This window comes from Marasmius oreades, chromosome 3 (assembly GCF_018924745.1).
Source record: "Marasmius oreades isolate 03SP1 chromosome 3, whole genome shotgun sequence".
NCBI lineage: Eukaryota > Fungi > Basidiomycota > Agaricomycetes > Agaricales > Marasmiaceae > Marasmius > Marasmius oreades.
The window spans coordinates 3888232-3911177 of NC_057325.1; the positions used below are offsets into that span (position 1 = coordinate 3888232).

At 44.6% G+C, this 22946-nt stretch overlaps 5 protein-coding genes and 1 non-coding gene across 6 annotated transcripts; 1 reads left to right on the top strand and 5 right to left on the bottom strand.

Moving 5' to 3' along the window:
- Window positions 1–68: 68 nt before the first annotated feature.
- E1B28_006639 (uncharacterized protein) lies at window positions 69–1046 on the bottom strand (the record flags this gene model as incomplete). The annotated part of the gene is made up of 1 exon (XM_043151330.1): window positions 69–1046. One exon carries the CDS (start codon window positions 1044–1046, stop codon window positions 69–71), a length of 978 nt encoding a protein of 325 aa, XP_043012425.1.
- A 130-nt stretch (window positions 1047–1176) lies between these two features.
- On the bottom strand, window positions 1177–4904 carry E1B28_006640 (uncharacterized protein). The gene is made up of 5 exons (XM_043151331.1): window positions 4268–4904; window positions 4138–4208; window positions 3348–4084; window positions 3159–3294; window positions 1177–3098 (listed from the first exon to the last, which is right to left on the bottom strand). Exons 1-5 carry the CDS (start codon window positions 4801–4803, stop codon window positions 1765–1767), a joined length of 2814 nt encoding a protein of 937 aa, XP_043012426.1. The 5' UTR covers window positions 4804–4904; the 3' UTR covers window positions 1177–1764.
- A 1034-nt stretch (window positions 4905–5938) lies between these two features.
- On the bottom strand, window positions 5939–7160 carry E1B28_006641 (uncharacterized protein). Its single transcript, XM_043151332.1, has 4 exons — window positions 6900–7160; window positions 6710–6846; window positions 6230–6661; window positions 5939–6169 (listed from the first exon to the last, which is right to left on the bottom strand). Exons 1-4 carry the CDS (start codon window positions 7037–7039, stop codon window positions 6132–6134), a joined length of 747 nt encoding a protein of 248 aa, XP_043012427.1. The 5' UTR covers window positions 7040–7160; the 3' UTR covers window positions 5939–6131.
- Window positions 7161–7234: 74 nt separating this feature from the next.
- Window positions 7235–7910, bottom strand: E1B28_006642 (uncharacterized protein). The gene is made up of 2 exons (XM_043151333.1): window positions 7763–7910; window positions 7235–7702 (listed from the first exon to the last, which is right to left on the bottom strand). Exons 1-2 carry the CDS (start codon window positions 7782–7784, stop codon window positions 7338–7340), a joined length of 387 nt encoding a protein of 128 aa, XP_043012428.1. The 5' UTR covers window positions 7785–7910; the 3' UTR covers window positions 7235–7337.
- Window positions 7911–19440: 11530 nt separating this feature from the next.
- E1B28_006643 (uncharacterized protein) lies at window positions 19441–21525 on the bottom strand. Its single transcript, XM_043151334.1, has 6 exons — window positions 21379–21525; window positions 20584–21306; window positions 20424–20523; window positions 20256–20351; window positions 19765–20190; window positions 19441–19704 (listed from the first exon to the last, which is right to left on the bottom strand). The coding sequence occupies exons 2-6, from the start codon at window positions 20826–20828 to the stop codon at window positions 19663–19665; spliced, it is 909 nt and encodes a 302-aa protein (XP_043012429.1). The 5' UTR covers window positions 20829–21306; window positions 21379–21525; the 3' UTR covers window positions 19441–19662.
- A 716-nt stretch (window positions 21526–22241) lies between these two features.
- On the top strand, window positions 22242–22344 carry E1B28_006644. The gene has a single exon. It is a non-coding gene; the product is annotated as a tRNA-Met (tRNA).
- Window positions 22345–22946: the final 602 nt, after the last annotated feature.

Genomic DNA, 22946 nt, shown 5'->3' on the forward strand with positions numbered 1-22946 from the left:
ATAGGGCTTGAAATGTCGTGACGCTTTTAGTTTTTCCACTTTCGCTTTGTCTTGTTCCCATTTCTTTTTCAGCTCGATGAGATCTGAATGAAGGACAATTCGTAAAAAGAGAAAAAAAAAAAGAGGTGAGTCAAAAAGCCCATACCGTTCCGCTGTTTCTCCGCCTTCTGAAAGGCGTAGAAATTCGTTTTCTCCTTCTTCTTTGGCCTTCCTGCCTGCCTCTCGCTCGTTTCCCCCGTTTCCTGAAACCTCTTAGTTGCAACTGCAACTCCTCCCCCCAAAGTCTGACCATAGGCTCCACCACGAGTGACCAGTGTAAATCCATCCTCGTCCACAATTGCTTCTCCTTTGCGATATTTTGATTTTTGTTTCGTCTTTGCTAGCTCGAATTCAAATAGCTCCATGTACGTGTCGGCATGCTCACGAACTGCCTCCAACGGCGGTCGTAAAGAATCGTATAACGTGGTATAATGCCCTAGACCGCAAGGTTCCTCATCAGAAATAGGCCACAAACGAGGTTTTTGAGGCGCAATGGAGAGGGAGCGATCCAACGAGGAAGAATCAAGAAAGACGACGTGTGCTGTTTGACCAGTCTTTCGCAATCTCCGTCGAGTCTTTACAGGTAACGGAACAACCTGAGGTTTGACGATTTTTCTCCGTTTCCGTCTAGGACCTTCGTCCTCTTCCTTGTCTTCCAGGTCGGCTGGGACTGTTTCCACACCCATTCCGTCTTCATCTTCATCGCTTTCCTCCAGTTCTTCTTCTTCCTTCTCTCCATCCAGATCAAACACGACCCTCTCAATTGTTCCGTATGGTTTGAAAAGCATCATAAGCTCTCTCTCCGTCGCGTCCGGTGGTACATTCACCAGAAAGAGCGTCCGTCCATCAGGCCATGAGGACTTGGAATTTTTGGTTTTCTGTTGTGCACGAGCGTAGATGTAATGTTGTGTAGGCTGTTTTTTCTTTGAAATTGAGGGGTCGGAGGACCCCTCGTTATAGATGACAGGTATGACCGCGAATCCACCGATGGAGATTCCTGAAGACATAGTGGTCCGAAGGGCTAGGGAAAATGGGTATCGCTCACAACTGAATATCCTGGAAGTAGAAAATGTTCTGTGATCATGACCGCGAGATCGACTTTAGGGCTGGTCATCTTGGTCACCGTAATTAGAGGGGGTCAAAGATCCACTTATTACTATATTACTTTCAAGGTCGAATGTCGCATATGTCTGGTATGACCGTAGCTACTAGCATGAAGAGCTGAAGTATATATGTATTTGGATCTAGATAGTATGCACGAACGAAGAACACTGTAACAAGACAATATTACATTGGTTTAGAGAACTGTATGAACGCCGAACATCAACCAAAGAAAGAAAAAGCTCGAAGAGTGAAGCGAGGGAAGCCAGACGGTAACGGGACAACAAAACAAGAGTCAAGGTAGCTAAGACAGATCGAGAGTGATAACAGGCATATTGTTGAAGATATGGTGTTTGTGGATTTGCGATGTTGCAACAACGGCGATATTAAGCGGGAAGTCAATGAAAAGAGAGGCGTAGATCATTTGAAAAATGGAAAACGTAAAACAGTCTGACGCGTGAGGGGAAGAGAGATGGGAAGCGCAATAACACGGAGACATGAAGCTCGGAACAGTGAGCGTGGTGGGAACATGAGGATGACAGAATAAAATAATATGCAGAGCCTAATTAGAGAGAAAACAAGAGAAAGGTTCCATAGCATATGTTTCGCAAGGCGAAGGAGCGCTCACATAGGTGAGACAGCCCTCAGCCCTTCCCTGTCGCCTTTAGAAGACAGGTATTTGGAATCGGTACTACCGCTTTCCGATCCACCGGCGGGACTTGCCAACCCTTTCCTGGCCTGAGAAGCGATATTCATGCTCCAGGCACTAACGCCGAACTGTGGGATAGTTCGCGAGGGATTGAACGAGATATTGGTAGGCGAACCAACAGTGGGAGGTCGAGGCGAAGAATCAAGGTCCAAACTCGCTAAAGTACCATTAACATCATGCATCACGTCGAAAGAGTCGTTTGGGTGATGGTGTTGCTGTTGCTGGTAATGCTGTCCTACACCATTGTCATTGTTCCTTCCATTGCTGCCACGATTATTCGTGGGGAGCGGCGAGGGTATCGTTCCCTGGGACGACCCGTTCAGGCCACCGTACCTTACCGTAGGTCGTGCCGTAGTTGGGGAGAACTTGGCAGGAAGGGAGTTCCCAGACGGTGTCGAGCTGCTCAAACTGGTTTGACCACTGGTCATCCCGCCGAGTGAGGCTGACACAAGGGACTCCCTCCTCTGAAGCGAAGTAGGGAGGCCATCACCATTGGGAGGAGTTGAGACACCGTTCGGATCGGGTGAGAATGGGGAGAAAGACGACCCTCCCATAACACTAGATCTCCTATCACCTGGAGCTGAACCACCAGAAGCTGCGGTTGGGTTAAACCCAAACAACGAATGATCAAACATACTCCCAAGCTGATGCTGATTGTGTGTATTATTTGAGTTGTATCGAGCCTGGCTATTACTTCCGATAACGTCCTCCCTTGATGCTAAATGAGCAGCACGTAGCTTTTCCTCGGCGTATAACCCTGCTCCGGGTGGAGAGGGAAGGTGATGGTAAACGGAAGCCACGCCATCTTGGTCGACGTGATGCTGCTGTGTCGTATGTTTCGCATTCGAAGAGAATTGCGTTTGTTGGAGATGATCGGTGCCGTTGCCGAAACCGCGTGAACCCATTTGCCTGCCATGTTGCCTTTCGTCTGCAGAGACCGGAATGTCCATATAACCTCCGTTAGTCAACTTCTGCAAAAGTTGTATCGCTTGCTCCTGAGTCAAATTACTAACGTCAACGCCGGCGAGGGGTCCTGAATCTATCGACTGCCGATGCTGGAGCGAGGTTTGGCTGGGTGCGACTGAAGAAGATTGCGATTGAAGTAGTGGGTGGAGATGAGCGAGAGAAGGAGGGACCATATTGGCACCAGAACCAGTGGCAGGTGTTGGATTCGACGGAAGCCCGTACGTTCCTTGCAGCTGCAAGGCGGCAGTCTGTGCAGCTTGTGCGGCAGCTTGAGCAGCCTTATCTATTAGACATGAAAGGGGTAAGGTGGGAGCATACAGCAAGGCGTTGTGTCGCAACTTACATTGACTCCTACCCCAGCTCAAGCGTATCCTACTTCCGCCAATTGGGAACCCTTGCATCTTTTCGATCGCCTTTTCTGCATCAGCCTTCCTCACAAACTGCACGAACCCACAATTCTTCCCAACTGGAACTTTGACCTAAGTATATCGTCAGCACAAAAAAAGGAGTCGATGAGATCGTCAAAGCGCACATAGTGAATATCTCCGAAAGGAGTGAAGAAAGTTCGTAACGTGTCTTCGTTGATCAAGGGCGACAATCCTCCAACAAAGACCGTAGTATTGTAAGGGTCGGTGCTCGTCAACTGCTCTCCATTCGGTCCAATCAGATTACCAAGAATAGCACGAGCTTGAGCGTGATGCTTCCAAGATTCCTCTGAGAGCATGTACCTCGCGGTACTGGATAATTCGGAAGATGGGGGAACTTGACCGTGAGTCGGAATAGAGAATACTGGTAATTGTGGCGTAGAACTTTCTTCAGAAGAGATGGTACCGTTGTACTGTTGGGGGACGATCTGTTGAGAAAGATGTTTGACATCTGCGTCCGATCCTGAATTACTGAAAACGGTGGCAGTTGACGCCAGACTGCCATTCGATGCGGACGAACGTGCGCCTGATGCAGGGCTGTTCGAGCCATTCGAATGGTGGTCTAGCGAGCTGGCCGTTGAGGATGTAGCGATATTGGATGCAACAGTGGGGTGGTTGGGAGTAGCAATAGGTGAGGACACACTCCTAGGCTGATTGGCACCATTGTCGATACTGGCAGCATTGTTATGACAGGGAAGACTGCCCGAAAGAGGTCGCGCGAGGGTAACCGGTTGGTTAGTAGCAGAAGACTGTGGGGTGACCTGGAAAGGCGAGGGGAAGGTTTGTGTGGGGATAGCGGCCGTATTGGGAGGCTTGAATTTCGCCGTGGCTGGTGATATGCGCACTACAAATAAGTGAGTATACGTGGAGTTTACTCATAGAGTGCATGACACCTACTGGGCCTAGATAAGCAATAGAGACCGTGCATCTCTATGAGAGCACGTTGTTGATCAGCCTCGTCAGTGAACCTATTTAGGACGGTCAGTTGTGAGGTAAGTATGATTCGACGACGTGACTGATGACTCGCCTCACGAAGCCATAACCTCTAGACACGCCTGTGACTGGATCCAGCATAATTTTGGCGCTCTTACAACTGAGGAAAGGGCGAATGAATTTGGGCTCACGGTCATTACGCAGACCGAGAACGGGATTGCGAAAGACCGCCACAAGATCTGAGTTACTGGTCTCTGGAGCTAGATCGCCAACAAAAATACTGTACTCAGTGGGATATTGCTGCTGGATATTAGACTGAGACTGAACGCCGTTAGGCGAGAACGGTGATGGCGCTGTATGTGGTAACTGGACTGCTGAAGCCCAGCTAATCTGGAAGGGTTTCGCCGAGTTTGGCATGATGGGAGGGGTTGCCGAAGAATTGAGCTGAGCGATTACGGATGTAGCGTGTGCTTGCGAAGGAAAAGTGAGAAAACAATAGCCTGGGTTGTTGGCATTTGGACCGTTCGGAGGAGGAACCTTGATAGATTGGGGCTCCCAGCCCATGAGAGCGCAAACTTGCTTAACATATTCTTCGTCCATCCACGGCTCTAGATCTCCCCAGAATAACATTCTCGCGCTGAGAGATGTTGAGAACGAGAAATTGGAGAGGATGGGGGTAGAGGAAGAGGTGTCCGTCGAAGAGGGGGATGTGGAAAATGGGAGGGGAAGTCACGTTGTTTCTGTTTGGCCCTACAATTATTCTAGATCCTCGGCGCCTCCCATCATCGGCAAAGTTTTCAATACAAATCAATTGGGCTTCGGCGCTTCAGCCCAGTCCTCAGCGTCATCGCCTAATCTCAGCCCCACAGCTAGCACACAGTATCCCACTGAGTATACAGTAGTATTTTTGTTCGCGAACTCCAGAGACGAGCAACCAGTTTCTAAGAGTGCCAAAACTTTGCTGGATCCACTGGCGTGTGTTACTATGTGAGGCGAATCATCAGTTATATCGTCGAATCATACCTCACGACTGACCGAGCTCAATAGATTTACCGACGAGGCTGACCCACAATAAATATGCTCTCATTGAGATGAACGGTCTCTATTTCAATTGCTTAAACTCTACAATATTCGCTTATTTGTAGTGCGCATATCACCAGCCGCCACGAGATTCAAACCCTCCTACGACGGCCACTATACTGTATGTTTTCTTAATTTTCCATTTGAGACTAAAAAACGGGTCCACGCGATGGGTACTGCGACCCCCTGCCCTTGTCCTCGCCCGCGGTGCTTGGCCGATGTTTGGCTCCTTTTCCCTAAGATTTGTGATGACCTTCTCTAGTTAGACGAGGTCTCTACGCTCTGTGTACTGAAGATATTCATTCTCTTTCACTGGTCAGCGAAATCACACCCCCATCCCTCCTAGCTTCCTCGTTGTCGACCTTGTTTTTCCTAGTCATCTGCCATCCATCTCCTCGTAGTCATCGCAGGTGCTTCCTTCGCTTCGCAATCCACGTCCCTTTCACAAGGACCATCATGATCTCAGTGTTGAAAGAGACCAGTAGCTATCCAATAGCGAGTGTCTGTAAGGAACGTGTGGTGACAGAGTAACAGCATTGTGGATTGGTGCTAAATAGCTACGTACGTCTACAGTATCAAAACGAGGACCGTAGATCAAATCTTCACCTCCAATGGTGGCCACTGTGCATTGCGCCACTTTTGGCCGTAGGCCTGTTACTCAAATTGGCCCCTTTTTATGATGAATGTCTTCGTAAATCAAGAGATAGGTCATGTCAGACAAGCATCTATAGTTGAGATTTTATAGAAGGATACGGTAAGTATACACAGTCCGTATCCGTTTGTTCTGAGACTGTTCCTTGATCGTTTGATGTTCGACTCCCATCGTACTGGTGCCAGCACTCAGACCGATTTCGCCGTATGGTCTTCAGAACCAACTGTTACCAGGGGAGCGAGCCCTCTTCATTGTAGAATCCACCTGCACCCCGATTTTGTCAAACTCGTCCTGTCTGCAATAGAAAACGTAAGAAAAACACACCAGTCTTCTCATCATCTTCCGGTCCCAAAAGACTCCAATCAATCAACGCCTTCGCACCTTGTGCAGGTGTCTTTCCACCAGGTGCATGATGATTCAACTTCGTCGTCACGAACCCAGGACAAACGCAGTTCACTCTAATCCTATCCTTCTTAAGATCCCTCGCCAACGCGATCGAATACATGTTCACCGCCGTTTTGGACGTACAATAAGCCGCAAACGTCGTATCACCGTTCGGACCTGACTGATTAGTACAAGAAGCCCAATTCATGGACGTTTGTACGATCGTTCCGTATCCTGGTTTGGCTTTGCGCAACAGAGGGATGAAAGCGGTGGTGGTTTGGATGAGACCGAAGACGTTGGTTTCAAAGACGGAGCGGATGACGGATATGTCCATTTCAGAGGCGGTTTGGGGTTCTCCCATGGCGCTAATTCCTGCAAAAAATCTTGAGATCGGGGGGTTCATTGGAAGGAGTTACGCACCTGCGTTATTGACCAAAACATCAAGTCTTCCCTCGGCTTTTTCGATGACATCCCTCGCAGCCTCGATGGTCTTGAGATCTCCTACATCGAGCAGGACAAATTTGACGTCCAAGTTGTGTTCTTTTTTGAGTTTTCCCCTGGAACGAACATGTAAGAGACCTTATCGATGAATCAGAATGGAGAGACACACTGAGCTTCCTTTCCAGCAGCCTCCTTCCTCGCAGCGAGATAGACAGTGTGGCCCTTTTCTGCTAAACCTTTTGTGGCTTCATACCCGATCCCGGTGTTGGCACCAGTAACGAGGATAACGCGCTTGAAATCGTCAGACATGATGGAGGTAGGGGTGAAAGAAGGAGAAAGATCGACGAGAACTCCCTTGACTCCGGCCTATGGATTTTATAGACATCTTTAAATTTATCGGTACTCGGTAAACCTTATGAGTCCGTGTGAACTTTAAAGAAAAGACGGCGTAGACACCGCGTACGACTTCGGGCTTACTCCCACGAGCGCTACAAGTCAACGTCACTGCCATAATCTGAGCCAGCTGCTGCAGATAATATTGGTTCACAAGCAGTTTATCCCTAGAAATAACAGCTATAACGAAACACGGAACGACGCCATGGCCACTTCAATCAAACTTCAATCTGATAAACGGTAACCGGAATGTGTTCTCCAAGCCTTCCACACTCTCAACCAGAGCAGTTATACAAGTATCTGTTCTCACAACCACGTTACGTTTTCTTGTCGTGCTTTTACTTCGCGCGAACCCCTGTAACCTGAGGCAACGTGGTCTTAATTCTAGGAGGAGATAAACAGAAGGTGGCCCATGATGCCTTATTGTGCAATCGACACTACTCTCCGTATCGGTCGGTCGTGGTTGATGGAGGAATTGGGAGATTTTACCAGCTCTATGCATGCCGAAAGATGAAAGTGTTCTGAACACTTTCATCAAGTTATAGATACTGTAGCTTGCAGCCCTTTCTGCTCCATGATCTTCAGAGTTTGTTAGTCGGGAAAAACGTCGAATGGATGGAAAATATAAGTATCCCTTACGGCGTTGAGGTCCATCGGTCATCCATAATCAATCAAGGGAACGCGTAAATATGTCAAAGGAGAGGACACCTTTTGAGAGGTTGGACTCACAATGCAGAGTCGACGTGGGACGGCGGAGGGGCTCAGGCTTCGTGACGGGAGTTCACTTATACTGGGAGTGGGCAATTCCCACTAGCCTCGCGTCTGACTTACTAATACACACAGCCACTCAAAACATGTCCGTCGCTCATTCCAAGCTCGTTCCAGCGCTAGTGCAATGCCTTGTACTGCTGAACCGGCCGTGAATACGATTTTCTCACATATGAAGACTATATGAATGTTTATATATAGCTGAAGGGACTTGTGAGTGTTGAACTTATCGTTTAACATGTGACCGTGTCAGTCACAAGACTTAGACACAAGACTCCATAGACATTAGTAGTTACTCATGTACATACGTCTGTCACTATATTTACACTATCATTCACATGGATAGTTTACTTATCTACCAATAGCTTATAGACCTCACAGTAGATGACTGAGCATTCTCTCACATCTACTTATATCTACCAATAGCTATATGACCTCTAGAGATAACAAGAACCTTGTTACTCAGACACATTCATTAGATACTATCTTTAGTTCTAACTCACACAGACGTGCTTAGCACAACATAGCACGACATACCTATTATTATATCTACAAAGTAGTATAAAAGCTAGGTAGTAACGACCTGTAAAGACAGGCTGTTCTATACGAATATCCTACCACTTAACTCTAACAAAGTTACTATCTCAAGTCCTATACAAAGTAAGTCATACCACTGTGCGACTAGGCTAACAGCCTTTGCACCCTGCTTTCAACAGGTTATGGGCCCCGGACGCCACAGACTTCCTAGTCAGTGTCAATGGCGGACAGACCTATGACCCTTTGCGGGACATAGGTCTGTCCGCCATTGACACTGACTAGGAAGTCTGTGGCGTCCGGGGCCCATAACCTGTTGAAAGCAGGGTGCAAAGGCTGTTAGCCTAGTCGCACAGTGGTATGACTTACTTTGTATAGGACTTGAGATAGTAACTTTGTTAGAGTTAAGTGGTAGGATATTCGTATAGAACAGCCTGTCTTTACAGGTCGTTACTACCTAGCTTTTATACTACTTTGTAGATATAATAATAGGTATGTCGTGCTATGTTGTGCTAAGCACGTCTGTGTAACGCAGACTGAGAAGGTTTCATCCATTTACATGGATGATTCACTTGGGACAACCGTTCGGACCCCAAGTTAGATAGCTTGTAAAATAGTCACGGTCACTTTCGTACTTAAATAAGTAAAACCTCCACTATATGCTATCAGTCATATAAACGCTTAGCAGTTTATAAGTTTGTTGCTTTGGGATCGCTCGTTGGTCAATGCCTAAGCATGAACCTGCGGGTTTCATGTGAGAAAGCTTGTGTAACTGATGCAGATCAATCAACAAACTTTAAAACAAAAAGCTTTCTATTGGCATATAGATTTTTTACTATACATAGTGAGTCCGGGATTGAGACCGGATCACTGAAGTGACACATGACACATGGAATTAGTTATCTTAATTGATAACGACCGTTTGTGGCCAAACGGACTCATAATCTAGAGAAAGACAGATTGTTTAATGCAATAACTTTTGCTTACAATCTTATTTCTTCTAGTGTCTTCCACCTCCAACAACCAACAATCTGTCTATGTTAAAACCCCCACTGGGTTTAATGTACCAGTTGTTCCTGGCTCTAATACAGGATTTGCTGTCAAAAATGATGATTCAGATTTTCTTATCGCCAATCTTAAGGAATTTCCTCTCTATACCCAAATGGTTAATAACGCCGAAACTCCTTCTACTGCCGGAATCTCCGTCATCCCGATCTTCGATGGAAATGCACGCAAATGGGAAGAGTTTTCTGATACATTCACAAACTACTGTAGAGTACAGAAATGTGTAACTGCATTGACTACTGTGGCACCTACTATTGCTGCTACCGATCATGCAAACTATCACACCTCTGTCTCCACATACAATACTTGGTCTGAGAAAAATGAGCAGGCTCTTGGTTACCTACATCTTCGCACTTCTAAAGCCATTAGAATTTCATACGGCAAAGACAAAACCGCTATGCAATTCTTCGACACTCTGAAGCTGGCATTCCAATCCAATAAGGTTGCCAGTGCAAATGAAGAATATATTAAATATAACAATATATTCATTCAGGATGGTGTAAATCCAATACCTGCCATTACCCAGATCACTTCCCATGCAGCTAGACTTCAGGAGAAAGGATACCCGCTTGAGGATAAGCTCATAGCTTTCCAAATTGTCAGCAAGCTACCTCCTTCCTTCGGGAACGTCATATCTATCATCAACAATCTTACTGAGTGGGAGTTTACCACTCAAAAGATTATTGAAATGGTATCCACCGAGTGGATGCAAAAACAATCAATGTCCATGGTACAATCGAATACTGCGAGAGTCACTGGACTGAAACATTTCAATCCAAACTTCAGACCACAATGGAATAATGGTCAAAAGAATCGGAACTTCAACCCGATTCAGCAGTATAATCCTGGTGCTCAGCAGAGCAACCAGAAAAAGAACTGGAAAGGAAAAGGAAAGGGGAAGCAGCCACAACAGAATCCTGGTCAGGGTTTTAAGAAACAATTTAATAATAACAAGAAGCAGAAAGGGGGAGGAAAGAAAAATAAAAACTCTTCCGGAAATCATTCTGCCCCTGTTAAAATCAATTGTTCACAACTAGCTGATGAACTCTGATTTGTCGAAATACACATGAATCGTGTAGGCTACACATGGGATGGAGAAGAAAGACAAATTGCATCTACTTCAAATATTCCTAGCACTGCTACCCGAGACCTACAAATGATAGGAACGTCTACAAGTCACAATCTTGGACGACCACTTCCTGATCATGAACCAGTTTCCGACCCAGATTTCAAAGACTTAATGGAAATATTTGGTGATAATCCAGATTTCTTCCAACCACCACTTGCCCGGTGTACCATTAGTTCCACTGCATCTGATGTAAATCCACAATCTGAATACCAGGTTGAATTGGATACCAGATTGCCGCATACTGTCCCACCATCTCCTGTAATAAATCCTACTGCTCTTCGCTATACACAACTTGAAGCTACGCAGCAAAATTCCTTTGGAGAACCATCACGAACAGAAATGTTAATCAATAACATGCTCTACAAACTTCGGGAGAATCTTAGAAACAGTATTCTACGAAACATTCTCCTCACTGATGAAGAAGTAAAAAAGAATAATCTACTTCAAGAACTCGAGGAACTGAACGCCTCTGGAATTTACAAAATAATTCTATCGCTTAGTTCAGAAGCTGCAGATACTCATCGACGAGAGTACAATGTCAATATCTACAGGATAGATAACATGACACCATGTCAATTCATCTTTGAAAATCTGATGGATCAGGACACAAAAATCGAGAACATTCGAATTGAACCACCACTAATGGTTCATACTGCAACACATCTTTATCCATGGCAAAGTGCCAATGATATCAGACGACTAATCAGGGACATTTATCTGGAAATCGTATCAATGAATGAGATTGCTAGAAGAATCTATCCTGATTCTGTGCAACTCTTCAAAAACAATTCGATATGGAGAGAAAATGCTCCAATTCAAGTTCGTCTCCCACAATGCTGGAAAAAGATTGTGGAAGAAAACTTGGAGTATAATGCTCTTGATTGGTATCTTCAAAACCCACTGAAGAATAAAGTCGATGACTTTAACATTGATCACAACTGGCTTACTCAAGTCAGATGTGTCCAACGGTACTTTGGCCTCACAAAGACTCCTTCTGAAGATCAGGAAGGACTGTTTGAAGTACATACGCCAAACCGAATGTGGCCTGGTCGCAATCTAGAAGAAGAAGCAGAAAGAATACGACGAGCCAGAAATTCTGTTTACTGGGATAATTGGGCAGATGAATACGACTCGGACACCTACTACGAGAAGGATGATCCATACCGAGTCTCCTTTGATCCTGACACCCCAAATAATACTCCTGAAACAGGAGGATTAGTCCAACCATCTCCTGAACCTCTTCCGATTCAAATCAGTTCTCGCCTCCAAGAAGAACTTTCCAATGTTCATGCAAATCCAACCATTTGCTTCCTAATGACAAACTCTCCAACTCCTGTTTATGTCCATATGGAAGAAACTTCTGACACAGAAGACACTCACATGGACGAAACACCAGATCTAGAATGTCAAGTCATCTATGTATCTGATGATGAGCCAGAAATGTCTCTACCAGAAAATGAAACGATTGATTCGATGCCGGATCTTACGGACACAAACCCAAATCAAATCAACTTTGATGATTTCTCAATCAACAGTCCACCTCCAGACTTACCTGATCCGGTCATAACCCAGGAAGAGTATCTTCCCGCCGTCATATCTGAACATGATGTGATAAGGACGGATCTTGATCTATCTTGGACCTCTCTTTTCATAAAGAATGGTTTTTACGTTGAACCAATGGTCGAGAAAGTCCAAAGGTTTAGAAATAATATGTTCAGTCTGGAAGAAGAAGAAATTCTCAAAGAATATCATCGCAGAAGATCTGCTGGAGAGTTTGTGACATCCATGACAATAGGCCAAGGAAGCAATTCCATGGAACTCTTCTCACCTGCTCAAGAAGTAGCGTCGATTCGAAGATCCATGACACTGGCAAAAGCTTTACCAGTGAACTGCATCACAGATGAAGTTGATCTTGATGATCCACATCTCACCCCTTAGACAAGTCACAATTGGTTCCATATCAAGCGACGATTCAATAGGAGATATGTTGCCAGACAGAAATGGCTCAAACGCAACAGTTTGAAAAGGAAAAGGGAGGCATACGAGGAATGCAATACCGGATTCAATGAATCTGACTTTAACGAACATGTCAGACGCATGAATCAATTGGAGAACGACAGACATCGGTCAGCTCTGAAGAAGATTAAATATCAGAGGCGACAGCTTAAGATAGGCAAAGATGAAAAGTTTTGCTATATCTGCGAATCAATTAAGCACACTCGTGCTAACTGTCCTCTCAATCCACCTCAAAGGTGTACTCACTGTCGAAACCCTACTCACCCTAGTTACAAATGTCGAAAACTTCATCCAATGGTTGAAGATTTCAACTGGCCACCAGTTGATACTGGTAAAAGTCCATGGAAAAAGGAGAGCAGGGTAGACTACCTAAAGAGAATGGCAGAAGAAAACAAAAGGCGAATTTCCAAAGCTGCGAGAATGAGTACTGGCGGACGACCCCCCAGACCACAGCTCAGCAACAATTCACCACTACAGAAGAAATGTTACAAGTGTGGAAACACAGAGCACGTCTTCAAATATTGTCCACAAAGAATATGCTTCAAATGCAAGCAGATTGGACATAGCTGGAAGGATTGTACGAGACATGGAGAAACTTCGCAAGGATACATCAGAAGACACCGCTTCTCTGATGGCATTTCCTACAAAGATCGACAAATGGAAGAGTCCGAGACACCCAATGACTATCACAACTACAACGACTACGAATACAATGGTGAAGACACCTATGGTCGTGACTATGAATGCTGGCAAGATTTCTCTTTTACTTCAAAGCTTAATGCTAATCACTCACTACAGAATAACACCGATCAAACTTCTTGTATAACTACAATTGGTTGTAACGATGTTTCTGTATGTAATAATATATTTGCGTTTTCTACAACTGCAATGAGTGATAAGCAAGTACAGCAAGAGAAATGGCTACTAGATAGTGGAGCAACACATCATATGACTCCTAATATCAATGATTTTGTTGACTATCACGAATTAAGCAGCCCAATCGCAGTTCAGACTAGTGCAGGCACTGAAGCTAATACGCCTATTACTGGTCTTGGAACAGTATTCATAGAATGTCATAAACCTAACGGCCACAAATGTGTCATAAAACTTTTTCCAGTCATGTACCAATGCCATAGTCCATATCGAATACTATCCACTGGTAAGATCGAAAAAGAAGGGTACTATACTCTATCTTACGATCAAGCAACTTCTCTCAGATCCAAACGAGATCATTCTGAAATCCTAACTGGATACCCCAGTAATGGAATGGATAATCTCAAATGGGTTGACGGAAAGATACTCTCCAAGAAGAAATCACCTTCAATCATTATGGCTTCTCTTGCAAACATAGATTCATCTATTTGGCATAGACGTTTTGCACACGCATCTTACAATGTACTGCGCAAGTGCCAAACTTCATGCAAAGGTTTCACTGAATCTTCGATTCGTGAACCGACTACAGGAATCTGTAGAGGTTGCGCTAAAGGAAAGATGACAGCTAGATCATATCCATCTTCTAGCAAACGCACCTCTCAAAAACTAGAGTTAGTTCATGCAGATGTACTAGAATTTCCAACTCACTCATATCAGCAAAACAAATATTGCTTGACTATGATCGATGACTTTTCCTCATTGGGATGGGTCTTCCCTATAAGAAACAAGTCTGATGTTTTCCAAAAGCTAAAAGAATGGAAGACATTAGTGGAAAACCTATCTAATCAAAAAGTCAAGAAGCTACGCTTCGATCGAGGGGGAGAATTCTTCTCTAAAAATACAGAAGCATTCTTCAAACAACATGGAATTTCTATCCAGTCATCTGCTCCTCACATACATGAACAAAATGGACGAATAGAACGTTTCAATCGAACGCTACGAGACAAATCTGAAGCACTACGGCAGCAAGCCTGTGGACCAGAGAGTTGGTGGCAATTTGCCATTGAAACGGCTCTTCATGTATACAACAGAACTCCAATTCATTCTAGAGAATGGAAAACGCCTGTAGAAATTTATAGCAACAAACAACCTGATGTTTCATACTTCAGAATGTTTGGTTGTGGGGCTTATGTTCATAATCACAAAGAAGTACGCAAAAACAAATTAGCACCACGCTCAGAAGCAATGATCTTTATTGGCTATGAGCCAGGATCAAAAGCTTATCGTTTTATGCGCATCACTAGCAACTCTATTGTTGTTAGCCCCAATGCTACTTTTGATGAATTATGGTTTCCTAAATGCAAACAAGAAGCACCTGGATCTATCGAGATAGACAAATCTTCCAAACCAATCCACTCTACGCCTTTTACCCAATACCCTTACGACGGTCATGATCACAATGATCATCATCCAAATTCCAATCAAAAGGACGCTTTTGACGAATTTTGGAGCCTTCCCAATGATGACTCTAACGATGAGGCTCCTACACAGGATCCTGAATGTAAAATTCCTAAGGATGAACAACCTCAGGAAAAACCTCATGAACAGATTTATCCTCCACAACCTCCTCCACGAACTCATAAAAGATCTCAGAAAGTACGAGATCCTCTACCACCTAGAGAAGTAGAACCCAGAACTCGCATACCTAGGATACAAGAAGGAAATGTCTACACAGGCGATCCTCTTGAAAACCAACAACAAGGCATGCGAAGTTGGCAAAAGACAGTTAATCCACTAGGAATACCTGAAAAGATACCAGTGAAACCGAAAGAAACTGTCATTCCTGAACAAGGAAACTCCGAGAAAGAGCTTCTGACTAGACTGATTCAGGAAGGGGGAGAACAATTCATTAAAACATTTCTTTCATCCGCTATCAAACCAGATTTTGATACAGTCAAAGACTGGTCTTATTCTGAAATCCTCAATTTACGCCCAAAAGAGGAACAGATAGAATGGCTGAAAGCTTGTGGAGAAGAACTGAAATCACTAAATGAAAGACAAGTGTTTTCAGTAGTAAACCGTCCTACACACAAAAAACCAATCAAATGTAGATGGGTATTCGACAAGAAGTCGGATGGACGCTACAAAGCGCGATTAGTAGCAAAAGGATTTTCACAAATCCAAGGCATAGATTACGACGAACTATTTTCACCAGTTGTACGCTTTGAAACAGTACGACTACTTCTGGCATTAGCAGCACTAGAAGACTGGGAAATCTCAGCGCTCGATGTCAAAACCGCCTTTCTATATGGCGAGTTAAAGGAAGAAATCTTTATGGAACAACCAGAAGGATTCGTCAAGGATAAACACAAGGTTTGGAAGTTACGCAAAGCATTATACGGCCTGAAGCAAGCCAGTCGAACTTGGTGGCATACGTGTACACAATCAATGATGAAAATGGGCTACACACGATGCACTTCAGATGCTGGCGTATACATCTTCCAAGAAAACGGCAAAACAGTTATTGCCATCATTTATGTCGACGATGCCCTATTCATGGGATCCGACAAAGACCTTCTCAATAGAAAGAAGAAGGAATTTATGAAAGTCTGGGAATGCAGAGATTTAGGAGAACCAAAGGAATTTCTTCGAATGAGAATCAGGAGAGATCGCAAGAATCGAAAGATCTATCTTGATCAATGCGACTATCTTGAAAAAGTAATCCGAAGATTTGATATGACAAATGCAAAATCAGCAAACACACCGTTAATGCGACTTAGTTGACTATGCTACAAGGTTCTTTTTGCACTTTAAAACAGTGCTACGGAGCGATATTTATCGTATTAAGAACTAGAGTGAGCCCGAATTGCTAGTTAAAGCTAGTGCCGCTAGTAGAATGTGCCGTAGGCGCAGCTAGACCAGTTAGAGAGAGCCGTAGATCGTGTCAGAAAACTGTATGACCGTTCGAAACCTGTAGAACACTATGAGCAGAGGATTTAAGCGGTAATTCACCGAGTTCTACTCTCTACATTCTACTATGCACTGGCATATCAAGGGATTGTACTATTAGAAGACTTGTAGTCTTCACAGAACCGTTCGTAGCAGAACTTAACAAAGTTAAAAGACCTTCATACTAGGAGTACCTACTTCTACAGGGGATTTAGTTGATAAGAAATCAGACATTGGACCACACAGACTAGGAGAAATTTGATATGACTGTAGATCGAGTCCCGATCTGAGGAAAAGACAAAAAGACATGATACAGATCCCAGATCACAGATAGAGTACCTAGGAACCAGGCAGAAATGAACAACGGATCTCGGAGTCCACACTGTTCATGTGCTATGGCAATTCGGAACTCTGGATCCATATGCTGGAACTACTTGGACACACAAAGTCCATATGATTTGATAACGTCGAAATGCAGGATAAGGTCCGTAGGCAGGAAATACCATATGGTACGCCTATGTAGGTCCATTCTACATGCTGAAACAAGAATGAAGAACGGTCCAGATTGGTCCAAAACATATGATTTGAATATGGAAAAGCTCCGTAGACAAGATTCTGCACATGTAGCAGTCCCTAGCGATAAGACTCCGCATGGATTCGTAGCTATGGTGCATTATTTTTAGAGATAGAACAAGTAGAGATAGGATTACAAAGCTAGCGTAGAAGTAGTATAAAAGCAGCTCATGTATCCGTAGATAAAGGAGTACTACCCGTGCGTAGGAAAGTCCTGAGTGGGTTGCCCGTGAGTAACTGCTCTTGACACCAATAGAGAGATTTGCCCTGTCTTTGTGCAGTGAAACGATAAGATTTGATTTGAACTATACAAGACCGTCGAGGTCAAAACTAGAGAACTATCCGTCCGTAGGCCGCCGAGGTCTTGATTACTGTTTCGTGATCCGTCGAGGGTCTTAGCGTTCGTGTCCGCCGAGGACTTAGTTTTTGTGTCCGTCAAGGGCAATAGTCTCCAATCATTCGAATTAGTCTTACCGTAGACGAAATTCATAGTCCCACTTAGTCCACTGGACAATAAACAGAGCCCCTACAAACCTTAGAATCCCGTAGCTGTGGTGTTTTTACACTTGCAGTTACACATTGATTTCATAAGAACTTCATACGATACTGAGACTGTGATCTTGTGCGTAACCTTTGCCAAGCAGTCCACCCTTGCAATCTTTCCTGGTGTGTAGAGTTATGGATAGACTTTACACGGAGGTTTACTAGTTTTTGGGTTGATTTGGTGTTGGTGCTACTCCCGTAGCTCTGATATTAGGTTGACTCTTGAGTGGTATACTTCGCCCATTACCGTTACCTGGTGGATACACACCGGTTACCAACACAAATACTCCAGATCCAAAACTTCGATCACAGTTCCAATCAGTGATAGGATCACTACTTTACCTCATGCTTGGAACACGACCTGATATTGCACATGCCGTTATCAAACTATCACAGCATGGCGCAAATCCATCTTGAGATCATCTTGATCGATCAAAGTATATCCTCAAATATCTTAGAGGAACTTCCAAATATACACTCACATATGATGGAAAGTCGAACATGGGATTCATGGCCTATTCTGACTCAGATTGGGCAACAGATCCGAGTAATCGAAAATCACACACTGGATATTTAATCAAGTTTGCCAACGCACCAGTCTGTTGGGTTTCACACCAGCAGAAGACCATTGCACTATCATCCACAGAAGCCGAGTACATGGCACTATCCGACTGTGCTAGACAAATTAGATGGATTGAAAACCTCTTTGGAGAAATAGGATTCCCATTAGAGTCAATTCCATTAATCGGCGACAATCAAGGATCACTATTTCTAAGCAGTAACGAAGTACAAGAAAAGCGAACCAAACACATGGACATCCGCTTTCATCACATTCGCGAATGCATCACCGAAAAGAAGATTACACTCTTCTATTCTCCTACAACAGAAAATCCTGCAGATCTTCTCACGAAGAATCTAGACAAAATCAAGTTCGAGAAATGCCATAAAGAACTTGGATTATCCTTCCACTAATTCTATACCACATGAATTCAGTGAGGGGGAGTGTTGAACTTATCGTTTAACATGTGACCGTGTCAGTCACAAGACTTAGACACAAGACTCCATAGACATTAGTAGTTACTCATGTACATACGTCTGTCACTATATTTACACTATCATTCACATGGATAGTTTACTTATCTACCAATAGCTTATAGACCTCACAGTAGATGACTGAGCATTCTCTCACATCTACTTATATCTACCAATAGCTATATGACCTCTAGAGATAACAAGAACCTTGTTACTCAGACACATTCATTAGATACTATCTTTAGTTCTAACTCACACAGACGTGCTTAGCACAACATAGCACGACATACCTATTATTATATCTACAAAGTAGTATAAAAGCTAGGTAGTAACGACCTGTAAAGACAGGCTGTTCTATACGAATATCCTACCACTTAACTCTAACAAAGTTACTATCTCAAGTCCTATACAAAGTAAGTCATACCACTGTGCGACTAGGCTAACAGCCTTTGCACCCTGCTTTCAACAGTGAGGGGATAAATAGTAGTGCTTTGCACAAAGGACGCGTCGCGACGCACTGTGTCACACTGTGACATTGCCTGCTGCCACTCAAAAAAACTATCATTTAATGGGGTCTCATGAACGCGATACCCCCAAACTGAGTATGCCAGTCATGATTTTAATTGGTTTTGTGAAGATTGTTAAGATGAATATTGACAGAAATCGAAACTGATCAAGATATGGTTGTAATGGTGTGCATATCTCAGTCAATTTTACCTTTTAAAAAAATTCATCTTAACGTTTTCAAGTAACGAATATTTAATGATTTATCATGAATTTAGCTGATTTCTAGGACGAGCCACGAACCCGTCCAAAAAGCGGACACTTTTCTAAGTTGAGCCAAATAGAACCAAATATAATTGACCGTCGCGGGAATTGCCCACTCCCACTTATACTTCGCTACATTGCTTGCAGAAACTACTATTTTACATATATACACATGGAGTTAAACAGCGTCCATTGCCTCTTTTTTTCAACCCAACTGGGCTGTGAACAGGTGAAATAGTCCGAAAAAGAAGAGAAAAACAACCAAACAAAATATCTTCCTTCACTGAACTTAAATGAATCCATGAATCAACGCACGGGGAGCGCGGGAGCCCTGACAGAGGATGAAGTTAATTATTAGCGGCAAGAGAGAGAGAGAGAAATGTCAACTCACTCCGATTGCGGCGAGTCGGACATTGTTTGTCGCACCAGTGCCCGTCGATCCAGTTGTACCACCGACCCCGGTACTAGCTGCGCCAGTGCCAACAGTTCCACCGACCCCGGTACCAGTTTCACCTGTACCGGTTGTTCCAATACCAGTGCCAGTTGTTCCAGTACCAGCACCAGTTGCACCAGTACCTGTCGTGCCCGTCGCACCAGTACCAGTACCAGTAGCACCAGTAGCTGCGCCAGTGCCAACAGTTCCACCGACCCCGGTACCAGTTCCACCTGTACCGGTTGTGCCAGTACCAGCACCAGTAGCACCAGTAGCACCAGTAGCTGTACCAGCCTCGCCCGTTGCCCCAGTTCCAGCAGCACCGGCGTTTGGATCTTGTGCAACCACTACACAGTTCCCGAAACCGCTGATTGTAGTGAACGACTAAGAAACGAACGAATAGGATGTCAGACTCTAGAGAACTTTTCATCGCAATAACCCCGACTCACCATGACACAAAGATTACCTGCGGCACCGCCAGTGCATTTCATACCAGGAGGCATCATAACTGTGATCTGCTCGCTTCCGGTACGGGTTTTTGGGGACTATTTAACAAGGTAGAAGAATGATTGGTGAGGTCGAAGTGAGGTAAATAAGTTCGACCCAACAAGACTTACAGTTTCACCATTCTTGGTTACTGTAACAGGCGTAGCAAAGTCTCCTGTACCGTCCGCATCTATACTAGCCTTTTCGATCTCACGGGAACCGTCACGGCGACTACAGGAGAGAACGTTAACGTGGCTAGAAAGCGAGCCAAACAAAAAAAAAGAAACTCACGGGTTGAAATTATTGATAGTCATAGTTATCGACCCATCAGCATTCGGTGTAATCGTCTGCGAACTATCGATGTTCTGTGCAACATCCATCCGTCCACAGGGTCTACGTCCTGTACGCTGGGCGTCTTCTCGAACGGGTGCCCCCGTAACACCCATAGCAGGTGAAACGACGGAGTGGCCGTTGACTTGTACCATCAAGGCGAGAGAGAGAGCAATGAAGGTGAAGGATCTAGCTAGAGACAACATGATTGGAGGAACCGTTTGAATTCAAAAAGTAGTTCTGAACTCCGGAGTCAAGTAAGAAGATTCGAAGGAAGAGTTTCTGAAAGGTTGAAAGGGTGGACCTGCCCTGAGAAAAGGTGAACCGAAGGGGTGAAAAGGAGACTGAGGCTGGAGAAACCTAGAGGCCTGAGTAGCCAACCTTTTATACGCAGGTCGGAGCTTTCCGCAGAAAAAGTGGTCGGGTTCCACCGGCCATCTGTTTGTTGCTCCGTTGTGACACAAAATGCGAGGCGTCGCGTCCCATGACCGACCGTCGCGATGGTTATCGCTATGTTCGTCGTTGTCTTTGAACCTGCAAATAATCCGAGACCGTTGCTGTTGCAGCTGCCAGTGTTGCTTGCTGAACCACCAGGGTCCCCGGCGTGTCCATTCCATTCCAGAGATCGGCAATGGATTCCATAGTAGCGGACATCGGGTAAAATCAGACGTTGAAGAATTCTATCTACAAAAAAGTGTTAGCACAGTTGTCAGGTCACCGTACGTGAAGGTTGGGGAAAAAGAAAAAGACTCAAGCTTGGTATTTGATGATGACGGGAGTTGACGTTGAATATTTGAATGGTCGATTGGGTTCGATGACTGGCTCCCGCAACGCCGTTAATTTGGTGGCCCGTCATGGGTATCCCTTTTTTTCTTTCACGAGAAGGAGGTGCTCGGATTTATCACACCGTGTGGTAGCTTGCCAAGGGTCTAAGCGCGGAGAAGACTTCCATATTTGGGCATGGACTCACTTAACGAAATATTATTGCCGGTTGATTGCCATAACCCCTGGCAATGCACTACTAAAATGCCTGAGTTCTTATCCGGATCCCAAAAGGGAAATCGTTATCCGTATCCCACCTCAGGCATCGTCGAGGACTTGTTTTTATCCGGACCAGTACTCAGGCATCTACCTGTAGAGTAAATTCTTTTGTTTATTATGTAAATATGGGGGAAAAGTTTTCCTTTAACCTCTACCGTACAAATTGGAGGTGGAGCCGACGTCTACCGGCATGGCCGGCCACCGAGCTGGTCGGAGCCAGACCCCACGATTTTATCCGGAAAATTGGCCCAGGGACTGGCAAATTTTTGGCCTGATTTTATCCGGATGGGGCTATATTTCCCCCCCATTCCTATCCGGATAGGGGTTAGGGATCCCTATTGCTAGGGGCCTTTCTAAACTCTCAATGTCAGATTCTGTTTTCTTTTGTTGCCAGGTAACTCGCTTAAGATATCTCCGATGATTTAGAGCATTAATCACAAGGATTTTGAACAAATAATCCTTACGGGAAGTCATCTAGTCATCCATTATATAGCCATACCATTGAAGGCGCCATATTTCAAGGTTGAGCTGTTTTCAATTTTTGTAACCTGATACTTAATCGTTGTAGAATTAGTAACGCTTCCTTGGCTCAGTTGGCTAGAGCGCAGGTCTCATATCGAGTATGATGTTCATAAATGAACAGTAATCCTGAGGTCGCAAGTTCGAGCCTTGCAGGGAGCACAGTGTTTTTAGTCTGAGTCGCTGTCCATTCTCATAAAGCCAGCTCAGCTCAGAAAAATCGTGAACCACAATCTAAACCGCGCGCCCATACTGTATCGGTTGGGTATCGTTCTCATGATATTAGAAAACACCATAAAACCTGAAATACAGGTATACAAAGTATAGAATGTACAACCCAATCTCACTCGTGAAACAGAAGAAAAAACATACCCTCGGAACCAGCCGTCAATACAAAAAACATTACGACCTCTCAGTCCGTCTTCCTCTAACAGACGAGGAAGAATCTTCTTCCCCGCTCTCCAACTCATCAGTCTCCTCACTAGCACTCTCCAACATCGATGATTTAGGTGAAGGTGGGTACAATCCCTGTCGCTGAGAAGGTCGCACCGGAAGCACCGGTGGACTCCCACCGAAATCCATACGTTCCTTCGTAGGCGACCTCGCAGACGGATGAATACTGTTCGCCGGTCTCGGAGGTAACGCAGGGGTAAAATCTTCTGGGGATACTGAGGGAGAGATTAGAGGAGGTGGGACATTAGTGACCTGAATCCTTGTCGTCTTTGAACCGTAATATAACTCCGCTGGTTCCTGATCTGCTGGCA

What these genes read in the sequence shown, in the direction of transcription:
- E1B28_006641 (XM_043151332.1), bottom strand. Translation starts at nt 7,039, where the DNA reads ATGTCTGACGATTTCAAGCGCGTTATCCTCGTTACTGGTGCCAACACC. An exon ending in GCTGCTGGAAAGGAAGCTCA is followed by an intron (nt 6,847 to 6,899) that starts GTGTGTCTCTCC and finishes TGTTCGTTCCAG; the next exon opens with GGGAAAACTCAAAAAAGAAC. An exon ending in GGAAGATGATGAGAAGACTG is followed by an intron (nt 6,170 to 6,229) that starts GTGTGTTTTTCT and finishes ATCGGGGTGCAG; the next exon opens with GTGGATTCTACAATGAAGAG.
- E1B28_006642 (XM_043151333.1), bottom strand. Translation starts at nt 7,784, where the DNA reads ATGACCGATGGACCTCAACGCC. An exon ending in GACCGATGGACCTCAACGCC is followed by an intron (nt 7,703 to 7,762) that starts GTAAGGGATACT and finishes CAAACTCTGAAG; the next exon opens with ATCATGGAGCAGAAAGGGCT.
- E1B28_006640 (XM_043151331.1), bottom strand. Translation starts at nt 4,803, where the DNA reads ATGTTATTCTGGGGAGATCTAGAGCCGTGGATGGACGAAGAATATGTT. An exon ending in AGAGGTTATGGCTTCGTGAG is followed by an intron (nt 4,209 to 4,267) that starts GCGAGTCATCAG and finishes CGTCCTAAATAG; the next exon opens with GTTCACTGACGAGGCTGATC. An exon ending in GAGCTGGGGTAGGAGTCAAT is followed by an intron (nt 3,099 to 3,158) that starts GTAAGTTGCGAC and finishes CATGTCTAATAG; the next exon opens with ATAAGGCTGCTCAAGCTGCC.
- E1B28_006643 (XM_043151334.1), bottom strand. Translation starts at nt 20,828, where the DNA reads ATGTTGTCTCTAGCTAGATCCTTCACCTTCATTGCTCTCTCTCTCGCC. An exon ending in ACTATCAATAATTTCAACCC is followed by an intron (nt 20,524 to 20,583) that starts GTGAGTTTCTTT and finishes TCTCTCCTGTAG; the next exon opens with TCGCCGTGACGGTTCCCGTG. An exon ending in TCCGACTCGCCGCAATCGGA is followed by an intron (nt 19,705 to 19,764) that starts GTGAGTTGACAT and finishes ATCCTCTGTCAG; the next exon opens with GGCTCCCGCGCTCCCCGTGC.